A 15,898-nucleotide genomic window follows, 5' to 3' on the forward strand; every position below is an offset into this window, starting at 1 on the left:
CTCTCTCTCTCTCTCTCTCTCTCTCTCTCTCTCTCTCTCTCTCTCTCTCTCTCTTTCTTTAAGGCAAAGTTTCATTATGTAGTTCAGGCTGGGCTTTTGCCCAGAGTGATCCTCCTGCCTCAGTCTCCCGAGGACAGCTGAGAAGTAGTCTTAATCCCTAGATGTGGAATGAATCTTACTTCTGAGCCCAGCAGGAAGAAAGTTACTGTTTTAAAATCAGTCCCGAATTGGTCAGTGCAGAATGGCGGCAAGCAGGCACCCGTGGTGTGGGCTGAAGCTTGGGGAGTGCAGATTGCTCAAGCAGGGAGCAGACATAGGCTTGTCCTAGTGAGGGACGAGTGCTCAAAGCTGTCTGCCCCAGGGAACATAACTGGCAAATAAGGTAAAGGTGTTTGGCACCATGGGCTTTAGTTGTTTCTGAGAGTCTCATCATTTAGCTCAGGCTGGCTTAGTTCACTTTGTTTTTGCTGAGTTTTTGGGTTTTTGCTTTGTTTTTTGAGACAGGGTCTGACTCTGTAGTTCAGGCCAGACTCAGGACACATGGTGATCCTACTGCCTAGGCTTCCCAGATACTGGGATTGCATGGGCACACACCTCCACGCCCAGCTTGAAGCTGCCCTCCAATCAGCTACAGAGCCTGGTAGATTTCAAACATGCAGCCCTCCTGTGTCAGCCTCCTTAGCACTGGGGTTGCCAATTTGCATCACTGTGCTGGTGACACCATGTTCCTTAAATGCAAGCCCACCGCTAGGTAGAGTCAGTGCCCCCCAGAAACAGGTGGAAGGTGCTGCTAGTTACCCCTGCTTGTGTGTTTAGTAGAAGGAGCAACATGTGGCACTTCTGTTTAGTCCTTTTTTTTTTGAGATAGAGTCCTTGCTAAATCACTAAGTTGCCCTAGCTTAGTTCATGGGGATCCTCTTGCCTCAGCCTCCCATGGTGCTGGGCTTACAGGTATGCACCAACATGCCCAGCAGTTTAGCCTCTTCTTGAGCCTCTGGGGAAATCCCTGAGGTCCCAAGCCATTTGGAGCAGGTAGCTCACCTGCTGTCCATGTCCTCCACACACAGCTGAGTCCTCAGGCACCAGGGCTTGGGTTGGGGTGCACCTTGACACGCTCAACCCAGGGCTCCCTTCTGGTAGGAACCAGTCTCACGTCAGCCCTTGTGATGCACTGCGTGGGTATCCAGCTCACCACACTGTGCAGTCCACCTGGGTGTCGTGCAGCTTGTCCCACATGAGTGTGTGGTCCCGTAGGCTGGCCAGCCTTGGAAAAGCAGTGTCTGCACCTCCAGCAGTTCCTCTGGCAATGACCGCTGTCCATGGCGCCTGATTTCCAGCAAACTGCCCCATCTCCATCTTACATTCTCACCTGGGAACTAATGACATGTGGCCCTCAAGTGTCTCCCTGGAAGATGCATTACTCTCTGTGCAGACTGTGTTCCAGTCCAGGCGTGTCCACATGTGTCCCTTTTCACCCCGCAGCTGTCTTGGAGTTCCCAGGGGTCTGCCACTAGCTGACAGGTCTGAGGGAGACTGACTGAGCCCCTTGGCAGGCAGCACTGGCAGGGCACAGACTGGGGCAGCCCTTGCTCCCCTGCCCTTCAGGGAAGGCAGTTAGACCCCCGGGTGGAAACTCACAGGGGTGTTTTCGAGGGCCTGGCTTTCTTTCCCAAAATGTAATAGAGGCTCTGCGTACTTGTTTTCAGGTAAAAGTGGGAGACACATTGGATCTTCTCATTGGAGTGGACAAAGAAGCAGAAACAGAAGCAGTAATGCGGATTCTGCTAAAAAAGGTGTTTGCAGAGAAGACAGACAGTGACAAGAACCAAATGGTGCTACGAAGGTGGAAGAACTTAAAGCTGCCTAAGAAGAATCCATCAAAATGAGGGCATTACTTTTTAGCTCTGAAGCTGCTTTTTAGTGGTAGGAGGAGAGGCCACATAAAAAGACATTTTTATCAGAATAAAATTCTCTTACCATTTGTGGAATCCACTGAGCATTCTGTGGAAACTGAGTCTCACGTCTGCAGCCCCTGGCCAGCCAGGCTTTCCATCCCAGGGCCTGTGCCCGCACAGGCAGCATAAGGACACTCTGCTGGTGTGGGGAACACGGGGGACCAGGCCCACTGGGGCTTCCCACCTCAACTGCCCTGCTCCTTGGTGGGCTTGTTTGCAGTGCTGGAATGGAACCATGGGGTTGCTGAGCTATGCCCTCACCTTTCTGTCTTATTTTATTTTTTATGTTTTTAATACAGGGTCACTACGCAGATCAAACACATAGTGATCCTTCCTACTTTTCAGCCTCCCAAGCGCTGGGATTACAGGTGCACACCTCCATGCCCAGTCCAGTCTCATTTGTGGTCTCAGTATACCCCAGGAGCGGGGCCAGCGCCAGCACAGCAGGCTGGGAATCAAACCTCTATCCCCTGCATCTGCCTAAACAGGTGTTTTAATCCACTGAGCTATCTGGCCAGTCTTCATTTTCTGTTTTGCAGACCCGGGTCTATCAGTTTTGCTCTGACTGCCCTAGTGTCTGGTCTCCCAGGTGGATTACAGGCCTGTCCCACTAAGCCCATCTCTTAGCACCTTTTCTTAGGAGTGCCATGGGACCAGCTTCCCAGGGTTCAGGCTTCATACAGCAAAACTAAGCAAAGTCAAGGTCATTGAAGTCATTTGCCCTTCAGATGATTATGAAAGTGCCCTTTCTCCACACTGGTCTTTGGTCTAATGAATTACCAAGTTGGTGCTGTTGGTTCCCTTCAGTTTTCAGAAGTCTGGACAGGTTCCCACTCATTCTAACTGATTAGGCCAGGCATGGTGGTACATACCTATAATCCCAGCACTCAGGAGGCTGAGGCAGGAGGATCAAAAGTTTCCTTGTCTCAGAAAAAAAAAAAATGGGGCTGGGGAGATGGCTCAGTGGAATAAGCACTTCCCTGGCAAGCGCAAGGCCCTGAGTTCAATCCCCGGTTCTGCCAAAAAAAAATAAAAAGAAAAAAAAAAAGCTAAAGCAGCCAGAAGCTTTAGTTAGAGTGACCCTCAAGCAGAACAGTTACACATTTTTAAAACATTCATTAAAAAAATATAAGGCCAGGAATGTAGCTCAGCAGCACAGAGCCAGCCTGCCTAGCAAGTACAAGGTCCTGAGCTCAATTCCTGGTACCCAAAAGAAAGATGCATATATACAGATCTTATGTGGCCTGCAAAGTCTAGAATACTTGCTATCTGACCCTAGTCAGCTAGGGCTTTGGGGCCAGGAATATAGCTCAGTGGCACAGTGCCTGCCTGGCAAGCATAAGGTTCTGAATTGGTTCCTAGTACCAAAAACAAAAAAATTATCAAAGGGTTTAATTTTCAATGGGAAAGGGTTTAAAGTAAGAAACTGGATTTATATCAGAAGGAATAAACTATTCCCAGCAGCATCAGAGCTGGGAGCAGATACATGAGGCAGTGTTGCAGGGACTCACAGCTACTGCCTCTTCCCTAGAATGGGAGTGTCCCTGGCAGTTCTAAAAACGTCACAGTAGGGGGCCAGGGAGATGGCTCAGTGGAATAAGCGCTTCCTAGGCAAGCACAAGGGCCTGAGCTCAATCCCCTGTTCTGCCAAAAAATAAAAACAGTGCCTACTGTATTCTGACCCTTTATGGGTACAATTTCATTTAACTCCTGCATAGAGGTACGAGTAGTTACTTGGGTGCTCATTTTGTGCATGAAGAGCCCCTTGGACTCATGAGTGATTGGATACCTTCCTTCATGTCAACTTCTGGACCCTTGAAGTCCACCTAGTAGCCAATGAGAGCTATTTAAAAATAAGTTTTCAGGGGCCGGGGAGATGGCTCAGTAGAATAAGCACTTGCCTGGCAAGCACAAGGGCCTGAGTTCAATCCCCAGTTCCGCAAAAAAATAAATTAATTAAAATAAAAAAAAGTTTCTACTAAAAATATGAGATTTTTTTTCTCAACTATTCTGATATGCTGTACCTCACTGATGAGCAGCCTGCCCAATCAGCCATTCTGCGACCCTGGACCTGCTTGTGGCCTTCAGGAGGAGTAGCCCCACAAGGCTGTGTCACATTTCACCCCATTCATTACATACTGGCATGTAGGGGTTCTTTTATTTTTGGGGGGGGTTGATTGCTGGCCTCCAACTCAGCACTCATCCTGCCTCAAGCCTCTAGAGCACTAGGATTACAGCAGTGTGCCACCACACCCAGTGGGTTCTTTTATCTGCCCCTCTCAAGAAAAGTCTTGAGAAGTGAGGAAGACTGGCCATGAAAGGCAACCTCTATAAACCAAATCATTTGACATTTTAGGCCCATCTCAAAAGTCTGAAGTCTTTTTTTTTTTTTAATGCGGAACCAGGGATTGAACTCAGGCCCTTGCACTTGCCAGGCAAGCACTTATTCTACTGAGCCATCTCCCCAGCCCCAATCTGAAATCTTCTACCAGTTCATTTTTTCAGGAGACACAGGAAATTTTTTTTTTTTTTTTTTCAGTGATACTGGGACTTTAACTCTGGGCCTTCACAATGAGCTATATCTCCACCCTTTTTATTTTTTATTTTGACACAGGATCTTGAGGCTGGGCTCAAACTTGGCTGTTGGTTATTCAGACTGGCCTAGTGCTCACTGTGTAGCCCAGGCTGGCCTTCTGCCTCAGTCTACACACCCAGAAAACAAGGATTTGAGTTCAAAAAGTTAAACTCTCAGGAAGAAACTGTGTAGTATACAAAATTGTTTTACTACGTGCATGTTTGACTTTACATAGATAACAACACTATGCTTAATTTCCCCATTAGCTGAGAACTATAATTTAGACTCCACACACTTTTGCTCTCCTTACCGCCACCTTTCCCATTTCCCTCCTCTTGAGAGGCAGCAGGCCTAAAGCTAGGGGTGTAGCTCAGTGGCAGAGTACTTACCTAGCACGTATAAGATTCTGGGTTTGATCCCTGCATGGAAAAAAGTAATTTTTTTTTTTTTTTTTTGGCGTGGGGGAGTAGACTCAGGCCCAAGTGCTTATTCTACTGAGCCATCTCCCCAGCCTGGAAAAAAGTAATTCTTTAAAAAATAAAAACCTGGGGCCAGGAAGATGGCTTAGTGGAATAAGCGCTTCCCTGGCAAGCACAAGGGCCTGCGTTCAATCCCTGGTTCCATAAATAAATGAATAAATAAATAAATAAATACAAACAAACAAACCTGAGCAAGGAGCCTGGTGTGCTGGAGTATGACTAATCCCAACACTCAGGAAGCTGAGGCAGGAGGATTGCTGCTGCAGGTTTAGGGCCAGTCTGGACACAGAGTTCAGGGCCAGGCTGCACTACATAGTGAGACCCAAAAACACAGCAAAAAAAAAAAAAAAAAGCTGGGCACAGTGGCACATGCCTGTTATACTTTGGAGTGCTAGGGTGGGAGGATCACAAATTCTGGCCCACACAGCAATTTGGTGATTTAGTGAGATCCTATCTCAAGATAAAAAGGGCTAGGGATGTAGCTCAGTGTCAAGGCCCTGGGTTCAATGCCCAGTATGTTAAAAAAAAAAAAAGAAGAAGAAGAAAGCCTAGGAAGATGAGAGTGACAAAGGCAGCATAACCGTTTCATGGCAGGCCGGGGCCAGGCTCCTGGTTTCCCTGGTTCCTCGGCCCATTACTGCCGATAGCAAGCTGGTTCATCTTGATCACAGTTTGGCCCTAACCTCTTTCAGTCTCACTGACCTCCCCAGTCAAATGGGGAGGGACACTAGATCCATTGCCTGACATCTAAGAGGAAGTCAGAAGGTCATACAAGGTCATATAAGATGAATTGAGCAGTGGGGTCGGGGAGATGGCTCAGTGGAATAAGTGCTTCCCTAGCAAGCGCAAGGGCCTGAGTTCAATCCCTGGTTCCGCAAAAAAAAAAGATGAATTGAGCAGCAAAGGCCATTTGGAAAGCTGTTGGAGGTACTCTGTCCCTCAGCTCAGCATATTAGCAGGTTTGAGCCATTCTCAAATTCTGTGTTTTGTGGGAGTTTTTTTGTTTTGTGATTTTTTTTGGTACTGGGCATCAAACTGAGGGCCTTGCACTTTGCTGGGCAGGCATTGTGTCAAATTCTGTTTTTAACAATTAGGACCCACGAGATAGCTCAGCGGGTTCAATTCCAGCACCACATGCTGCACCGGGTGCTCTGAGCCGGCCACTGAGACTCAGTGTGGTGGTGCACGCCTGTAACCCCAGGGCTGGGGAGCCATCAAACAGGAGGATCGCTATGAGTCTGAGCTGCGTAGTGAGATCCTGTACCAAATACATTTTTAAAAAAATTAAGGGACAGGGGAGATGGTTCAGTAGAATAAGCGATTGCCTGGCAAGCACAAGGGTCTGAGTTCAATCCCCAGTTCTGCAAAAGAAAAAAAAAAAAAAAAAAGACAATACGTGTGCTTTGGGCCGGGGAGATGGCTCAATGGAATAAGCGCTTCCCTGGCAAGCACAAGGGTCTGAGTTTGATCCTCGGTTCCGCAAAAAAAAGTTAAACTAAGGCCCAACAAGGTGGCGCTCTTCCAGCTACTCATTCAGGTATCTGAGGCAGGAAGATCAAGAGTTTAAGGCCCACTAGACTACATGGCAAGAGCTTGTCTCAAAAAAAAAAAAAAAAAAAAAAGACAATACGTGTGCTTTGGGCCGGGGAGATGGCTCAATGGAATAAGCGCTTCCCTGGCAAGCACAAGGGTCTGAGTTCAATCCCCAGTTCTGCAAAAGAAAAAAAAAAAAAAAAAAAAAGAGGGGGAGGGCACAGGGAAATGGCTCAGTAGAATAAGTGCTTCCCTGGCAAGCACAAGGGCCTGAGTTCAATCCCCGGTTCCACCAAAAAAAAAAAGAGACCAGGCATGGTGGTACATACCTGTCATCTGAGCACTTAGGAGGCTGAGTCAGGAGAATTGCTGTGACAAACCTGGGGTACATAGTGAGCTCAAGACCAGCCTGAACTGCATAGTGAGACTGTGCCTCAAAAGACAAAAAACTAGGACATCCAATGACAGAGAATGTTAGTTTGGTCATACTGTATGTCAAGACCTGAATTTTCAAGGTTATCTACAGTGCAGAGGATTTGAAACATATCCACAGAAAAGTAGTACAAAGGAGCAATTCCTGAGGTGTATGGGACTCATGACTTGTGAATGACCTAGATGACAGTCACTTCTAAGATCCCAGCAAGACCTCCTCCTGACCATGTGACCAATGTCATGAAAAGATTAAAGAGGACATGTGAGCCTGATGCAACCTGGGTTCTCAGCTGGGGGTGACTGTTTGCTGAGGAGATCTGTGCATGTTGGAGGTGGCTTGGGCTGTTGGGACAGTGGACAAAGCATGATCCAACTCCACTGGCAGTAATGCCAAGGCTCAGAAGCTCTGTTCTAAAACATTTCAGTCCAGAGCCAGGGAGATAGCTCCGTAGAATAAGTGCTCGCCTGGCAAGTGCAAGGTCCTGAGTTCAATCCCTGGTACTGCAAAAAATAAAACTAAAATAAAACCTTTCAGTCCTTACTTACACTTCTGGTTTCTCACACCGGAGAAACCATGCAGTATTTACACACATAGCCCTGTTCTAATTCAATGACAAAAAGGAATTGTTTTTTTTTTTTTTTTTTGGGGGGGGGGGGGTTATTTTGGTTTTAACATACAGTTCTTGGGATTTTTTGTCTCCCATTGGAGAAGCAGCTATTAAACATTTGCCAAAAAAGGGCTGGTGAGATGGTTCAGTGGTCTAAAGCACCTACTTAGAACAAGCTTAGCAAAGCACAGGGACCGCGGTTCAATCCCCCAGCACCACATGCCAGCCAGCCCCGCCCCCTGGTGGGCTGAGCTGGACACACACACACACACACACACACACACACACACACACAAATAAAAATTAAAAATAAAACATTTAAAAAAACATTTGCCAAAAATATTAAAAATTAAAAACATAAAATAAAATAAGACATTTGCCAACACCTGCAAGAATGCTGTGTTGGAAACAATGCAGCAGCAGCAGCAATGTCCCAATTCTTTGGAGATTTCTGCCCATCTTGGGGTGATGTCTGCATACCCTCACCTACTCTGCTGACCATTCTGCTGCATGTGGTGTGGTTTTTTTGTCTGTGTGTGTTCTTGTGAAATGCTCTGCAGTTTGCTGAACATACAGTATGTATTTTACAGATTTTTAATTTCATAAACATATATTTTACTTTGTATCTTCTTTCACCAGAAAGTGTTTTTTGTTTGTGCGGTACCAGAGATCAAACTCAGGACCTTGCTTTTGCTAGGCAGGTGCTTATGCCACTGAGCTATCTCCCCAGCCCTCACCAGTGAGGTTTTTAAGATTGACCCATGGCACTATAGGTAAATTGAGTCCATTGCTTTCCCTGTTGCCCTAAAATACACCTGCGTTTACTTCCTACTCTCTTGGGGACGCACCCAGACCAGCACTCAGCCGTCCTCACCACGGATCCCACAGTGCTTACAGCACCAGATCCTCCTGCTAAGGCCTGGGCCACCGCCTTGCTCCACCCCACCATTCTCCAGCCTTTGTTCATACAGGCAGGGATAGAGTCTGTTTAGCTAGGCATGGTGGCTCAGGCCTGCAATCCCAGCACTCTGGGAGGCTGAGTGTGGAGGATCCTAAGTTGAAACCAGTCTGTGTAAATCAGTGACTTGGCAAGACCCCATCTCAAAAAAAAGAATGCAACTTAGTGTGAAGGACCTAGGTTCAATCCCCAGAACCACTGAGGGTGAAAAATTATTTTTCTAGCCCTACCTTTTCTTGTTTTTTGTTTGTTTGCTTGTTTTGCAGAACCAGGGATTGAACTCAGGCCCTTGCGCTTGCCAGGGAAGCGCTTATTCCACTGAGCCATTTCCCTGCCCCCTGAAAAATTATTTTTAACACGCATGCTTCCTAAAATCTTCACTATGCATGAAAGCCATTGTAACCTTTTAACCACTCCTACTGCCCAATCTATTGTTTAGCATTACTGAAAAAGCTCTGAAATAGGATTTAGTTTCCAACACAGCCACTTTACTGTTCCTCTCAAGACTTGCCTACTAGCCTTGTCTGAATAAAATCTTGCTTTATCATTATTGCTAGCAGATTGGTAAATACCTCAAAAGCAGGTGATCTTGGGACCCCGGGTCCAGATGTACTTCTCAATCCCACACTGGGCGCGTGAGCTGCACTCCAAAGACCTTCTGTCCCAGAATCCCATTCTCAGCGCCCAAGCTCTTCCCAAGGTGGGCAGACGAAGGCCTGAACATTGCAGGCTGGGCAGACCCACAGCTGCCTAAAACAGGCTCTTGTGGCTTGGGATCCAAGTGTGGTGACACATGCCTATGACTCAGCCCTCCTCTAGGATGATCACAAGCTTTGAGTCCAGCCTGGGCAGTTTAGTGACTCACTGAGAAGTTTGAATCTACCTCAAAACGAAAAGGCGCAGTTGCTCAGTGCAAAGGCTATGTTGTCACCCACAAAAAACAAACAAAACACCATCTCCAGAACTATACTCATGTAAGTCACCATTACATTAGGTTTCCCTTAGAGAGCACAGAGAAATTGACTGAGGATTATACAGAAAGCCCTTCACTAATGATTCTCAGACAGAGACCAAAGGTAAGGTCGAAGTGAGAGGGCAACTCTGAATCTCAGTGGCCCCCGTCAGTCATTACCTGAAGAGAGGACACCCATTGCCACAGCACCTGGCATTCACCTCTGAATTCATCCCTATGCTAAGGCTCCAGCTCATCAAAACCAAAGAGTTGAGCACCCAAAACCCAGGGTCAGAATGGCGCACATGCTAGGCCGGTGGGACCAGGACCATTGCATCCTGCAGCAAAGCGCACAGGGCCTCAGCAGGTGCGTTTAGCCTGGAAAGGATGGAGTCAGGAAGTCCCCCAGGTGTGCCTCAGCCCAGAGCACAGCACAATCCTGATCCCACCTGCCTGGGCCTGAGCTGTGTGTGCTCGGAGAAGCCGAGGCCCCCAGTCCCATTAGAGCCAACTGTATCTTGAAAATCAGCTTTAGGGGGCCAGAGAGATGGCTCAGTGGAATAAGTGCTTCCCTGGCAAGCACAAGGGCCTGAGTTTGATCCCCGGTTCCGAAAAAAAAAAAAAAAAAAAAGCTTCAGGCAAGAGATGCCATGTTGCTGTGGTTTTCTGTCCTCCCCAAGCTGAAGTGAGCTTGCTACCAGCTCTTTAGATTGGGACTTGTTACAGAGGAGTGGCCAGTGGGCAGGCGGCCGCCACATGTACCTGCTAAATGAAGGCGCCTCCCTTCGGAGGCAGAGACAATTCTTCCTGCAGTCCCTATTGTATCTCTTGGGCACTGAACTGTGTCCTGGCTTCCACTCTCGTCAGCCTTTTCCTGGCTATAAAAATGGATTCTGCTCTGTTCACTGGAACATTTTACTATTTTATGTAGTTTAGTGTTGCTGAGTCTAGAAATGAAAATAAAACCAGTTAAGATCATTGCACTGAGAATTGCCAGGAAGACATCAGGCAGGAAGGACAGCTGTGTATCGTCTGAGGCAGAAACGCGGCTTGCCAGCTTCATTTGTTTGGTTTCTTGGGTAGCAGCTGTCAGAACAGCAAGATATGAGGTTCTGGTTCTGGATCATATAATGGGCCCATCCCTGGCTCTGCTGAACACCAAGATTCCTCGTTCAGTTTCAGACACCAAGTGGGCTTTAGGAGCCAGCTTGGCTATATCCTTGGGCGACATGACAGGCCAGTATTCAAACTCTTCATCATACAAAGGAATGATCATTTTGTATTTATATATACAAAATAGTTAGGATAAATTTACAGCTACTTTTGCTTAATTCAAAGAGAAGAAAGAGGTGTACTAACAGTGTTTGGACAGAATATCCTGTCTGCTTCTTGTACTATGGATAACCACTAAGAAGATAACAATGTACAATGTATTGATTATTAAAACTGTCCTATTGGGGCTGGTGAGATGGCTCAGTGGTCTAAAGCACCTACTTAGAACAAGCTTAGCAAAGCACAGGGACTGCGGTTCAATCCCCCAGCACCACATGCCAGCCCGCCCTGCCGCCCTGCCCTCTGGTGGGCTGAGCTGGCCACACACACACACACACATAAATAATTTAAAAAAAATAAAAAATAAAAAAATAAAACTGTCCTATTAATCAGCTGTGAAACTGTCTCATTCATATTTATTTCTCAATAAAAAAAGATTAAAAAAAAATCATTGAACTGAAAAAGACAGAGATGGAGGAGACTGGGAGGGGGAAGGTGTTCCACCTGAGTCAATGCTCTTCTGAGAGTGGGTCCAGATTCCTTTCTAGTGGATCTGGATTCCTTTCTAGAAGCCCTGAGGTGAACCCCAGGGCCCACTGGGTGGATGACACCCCGACTCGCTCTGCAGAGCCACACGAGAGCAGCAGGGGGCCCAGACCACAACTCTGGAGTCAGCCCTGCCACTGCAAGAACCCCCAGTTCTGCCGGCATGCAGCTTTGACAGAGTTATCTATCATGCCTCCAAAAGCATATTTTCCTACTGTGACAGGTTTCTGTGAGGATGTAGTGGAATAACTTAAGTACTGAGCCCCTCCCTGACCCATTTTGGGTGCTTAAAAATAGAAGTTATTTGGAAACAAAACTTGTAAGGAGCCTTGGTCATGGCCGAATCCACAGCTGTCACAGGTCAGACCTCCTGGGAGGGAGGCCGCAGCGCTGTGTGGTCTCCATCTCTGTCAATGACACCGTCATGGTAGAGAACACAAAGAATCTATTCAGAAAAATGAATTTGTTCTTTTTCTGGCCTCAAACTTGTAGTGATCCTACTGCCTCAGCCTGCTTTAGGGAAGGGTCTTCAGGGTGTTCAGTACTAGAGCGGACTCATAGTGATCCACCTGTTTACAGCCTCCCAAAAGCTGGGATTACAGGCATGCACCACCACGGCCAGTCTCAATTGCTGTCTCAGTGCTCCCCAGGGGCGAAGCCCGCACAGCAGGCCTAGTGATTGAACCCCTGGCCCCTGCACCTGCTTGCAGGTGCTTAAATCTGCTGAGCTATTTGGCTGGCCCAAGTTTTTTTATTTTTTTAAGAGTTATTTATTTGGTACAGGGTCTCACTATGCAGCTTGGACTCCTAGTGATCCATCCTCCTGTCTCTGCCTCCCCAGTACTGAGGATTACAGATGTGTACCACCTTGCCTGGTTTCAGTGGCTGGCAGGGTGCACCCAGGGTTCTGGGGATGTGGTACCAGGGATCAAACCAGGGTCCTTGCATGTGCCATGCAGGCACTTAGACCTATGAGCTATCTCCCCAGCTGACTTTTGCTCTTAAAATCAACAATAGCCTTCCCTCTGTAGAAAGTTCTGTGAAATGCTACTGTATCAGCCCAGTGTCTTCAAACTTCCATATGTGCCTCTTCTCCCCTGCCTAAAAGGTTGTTTGTTTTCCAGTACTAGGGTTTGAACGTAGGGCTATGTGCATGCTAGGCAAATACTCTACAATGAGCTATAGGCTACACTCTCAGCCCTTTATTTTACTGCAAGACAAGGCATCACTTTTTTTTTTTTTTTTTTTTTTTTTTTCAGAACCAGGGATTGAACTCAGAAGCTCTTATTTTACTGAGCCATCTCCCTGGCCCCAGGCATCACTAATTTATGTTGGCCTTAAACTTGCAATCTCCCTGCCTCGGCCTCCTAAGCAGCTGGGATTACAGGTGTACACCAGGGCACTGACTTTAGTAGTTTTTTGGTTTTCTTTTCTTTTGGAGACAGTGCTATGTAGTTCAGGCTGGCCTTGAACTCACTACCCAGCCCAGGCTTGCTTTGAACTCTTGGCCATCCTCCTGCCTCAGTCTCGTGAATGTTAGGATTACAGATGTGCACTACTATACTCAGGCAGTCAGTGTCATATGAACATGGTAGGAAACCACTTATTTCAGCTAGAACCTTCCGTATACTACCCTCAGTTTTGGCAAAACACAGCACATTTGGGGAAATTACTATAGCGCCTCCTCTGTGAGCAGCCTCAGCCATACCCGGGAACTTGCAGGATACGGAAATGCTACAGTCTTGCCAAACCTACTACATGATACTTTCTAGGCCAGGAGCTCAACAGTGTCTAACAAGGCCCCTGGACTCTCACACAGGAAACCCTTCAAACACTCATCCCTGCAGTGAGTGGATGTTGTTGGCTTCTCACTCATGCCCCTCTGCTACCCTTCTGGAGCAACGTTCTTAGCCAAGGAAGCCCCCTGCACTTGGTTACTATATCTTTGTGGAAGACTTCAGATAACAGCCGGCCAGGCCCTGTGCCTCAGCTAGACCAAGTTCTGCCCTGTAATCCACACTGCAGCCGCCCCCCTCCAGCCCTCAGCCAGCTGGTCCCTGTTCTGCTCCCAAGGAGCTCACCCAACCTACAGCACCCAGTTCCATCTCAAACAGTTCACTCTTGGTCAGGGATTTAGCTCAGCAGCACAAGTGCCTGCCATCTGGCAAATGCAAGGTCCTGAGTTTGATTCCTTGTACAAAAAAAAAAAAAAAAAAAAAAGTTGACTATTACAGAAGATGTTCAGCTGCAGTCACTACAATGTCACACAGCACAATGCTTCATCCAGCACACCTGTATGGAGAGCAGACACGCTAGGGCTTTGAGAATGTGGTGAGGTCACCATTCACATTATTTTCAATGTGAACGGTTGTGTGGGGTGTTTAGTTTCTAAAATGGTATGATGTGGTGGAGAGATGAACAGGTTCAAAGCCTGGCACCATTTGCCAGTTAAGTGAACTTGGACAAGAATCCTACATCACCTTGCTTCCTTACCACAGAAGAGTGCTATGGCACTGTTCTTTTGGCAATCAGGTGACACAGTCAGTACACATGCTATGCAGGCTTGACCCTTGGCCCATTACTGGGCACACTTATGGAACTTACCCCCCAGGGTTCTGGAAGGATGACAGCGCATCCTTTAGGTGGGGCTTCTGCAGCAGTTACGTCATTATTTATTTGTATGTACTTAGTACAGGATCTACAGGGTCTCACTACACAGATGGAACTCATAGTGATCCTCCAGTTTCCAGCCTCCCAAACGCTGGGATTACAGGCTCGGGCCACCACACCCAGTCTCAATTGCCCTCTCGGGGCACCCCAGGCGCAGGGCTGGCACAACACAACAGGGATCAACCCCAATCGCCAGTCTGCCTAAGAAGGTGCTTTAATCCACTAAGGTATCTAGCCTGCCCTCTACCCTCTATCTTGGCCAGCAGCCAAGGGATGCTCCCTCCCCTGCACTCCCCACCAGCAACCAAGGAGCTCTGCTTACCTGCAGGCCCCCAAGAGGCCATAGCATCTCACTGAGATGGATGATCACAATCGGTGTGGTGAGAAGCAATGTGTGTGAAAGTCTGCACTCCCACTGTAATGCTCGGCTAATTTTGCTCATGGAGAACAGATACCTATAACCAGAAGGAGCTTAAAGAATCCATCCAACCTTTAACAACAAAAAAGAATTTGGCCTTTCTTTGATTCTTTCATAAACAACTGGCGCACTCAGCCTCTGAGGCCCCAGTGCTGGACAGGGTTGACCTGTCAGCAAGGCTAAAGCACAGCTTTTGGAACTGCAAAACAGAAATAAAGGGCTAGGGGGAGTAGCTCAGCAGCAGACCGTGTGAGGCCTGGGTTCAACCTCCAGCTCCAACTTCAATGAAACACCAGAAATAAGCAGATGCTGTATAAAAACCATGACCATAGAAGAGCCACAAACTACATCCTGTGATCCCTGGGCCAAAATACTTTCTCAGGGGCCCGGGGAGATGGCTCAGTGGAATAAGCGCTTTCTTGGCAAGCGCAAGGGCCTGAGTTCAATCCCCGGTTCCGCCAAAAAAAAAAGAAAAAAAAAAATACTTTCTCTGACAGCTGGAGACATTGTTATTTTTACTAGGAAATACCATTTAGGGTTACTGATACATAACTGGCAAAGGAAAGAGGGTGAGGGAAAACATGCATCCTTTGTTAGCAGGGAGGAACGATGTCACAAGCCAGGCATGTGGGAGGGCCAGCCTAGCACCTGAGCTGGAGGGTAGAAGATCCAGGGAGCAGTCAGTGCACTGTGGGGCAGGATGGGCCATGGGGTGATGGGGTAACTTCTGTCACTCAGCTACCACCAAACACTAAAGCCCCTGAGCAGCACCCGCCGCCCAGAGGAGGAGACGCTGAAATCCCCAGACACTCACCTCTCCCCCTGGGAGAGCAGGGAGCCACCCACCCAGGCAGATCCGGGCTGTTGAGACTGGCGCCCCAAGGAAATAAGATGTTAGGAGACCACAGGTTTTCTATTTTTATAACATTTTATATAACTCATAAAACAGTGCTTGTATAAAAATTCACACAAATTGCTAGACAGCATACAATTTGCAAAAATGTCCTGGGTTTTTGTTACATTCAATTTTCTAAGGATGCACTCAAATCAATGGTAAAATCCAGACAGTATTCGACAATTCATTATCTTTGGTAAAATTATTTTCATTATTTTGACTCCTCACAGTATCAACTCTAATATTCACTTTGTGCAGGGTCTGCTCTTACTAGGATGTCAGAAAGACATTAAGGCTGGATCTACCCGAGGTGAGGCCAGTATTTCCAAATAGCAGTGCCAGTCCCCAGGAGCTACACAGCTACAGAGCCTCCACCAGGCGTCGCCAGCCTCTGCCAAGCCCCTATAATCTTTATCAATAAATTTTCATGTTTCCTGAGTTCTCTGGGGTTCACTTTCATCAAGCTACCAATGAGCTATTCATGTTGCTTTTTCCACAAGAATTTCCATGAGAGGGGCTGGAGAGATGGCTCAGTGGTCTAAAGCACCTACTTGAAACAAGCTTGGCAAAGCACAGGGACCTCGGTTCGATCCCCAGCACCACAT

General features: G+C 47.3%; 1 protein-coding gene across 1 annotated transcript in view; it reads left to right on the forward strand.

The window, feature by feature from the left end:
- The window catches only part of CUNH6orf203 (chromosome unknown C6orf203 homolog), a 10,110-nt gene extending 7,849 nt beyond the window's left edge, over positions 1-2,261 (forward strand). Inside the window, 1 exon segment of the mRNA XM_004637508.2 lies at positions 1,707-2,261. Within this exon segment, the coding sequence (XP_004637565.1) occupies positions 1,707-1,886 (180 nt within the window). The 3' untranslated portion in view covers positions 1,887-2,261.
- The last annotated feature ends 13,637 nt before the right edge of the window (positions 2,262-15,898 follow it).

This window comes from Octodon degus, unplaced genomic scaffold (genome assembly GCF_000260255.1).
Source record: "Octodon degus isolate 3935 unplaced genomic scaffold, OctDeg1.0 scaffold00090, whole genome shotgun sequence".
Classification (NCBI taxonomy): Eukaryota; Metazoa; Chordata; class Mammalia; order Rodentia; family Octodontidae; genus Octodon; species Octodon degus.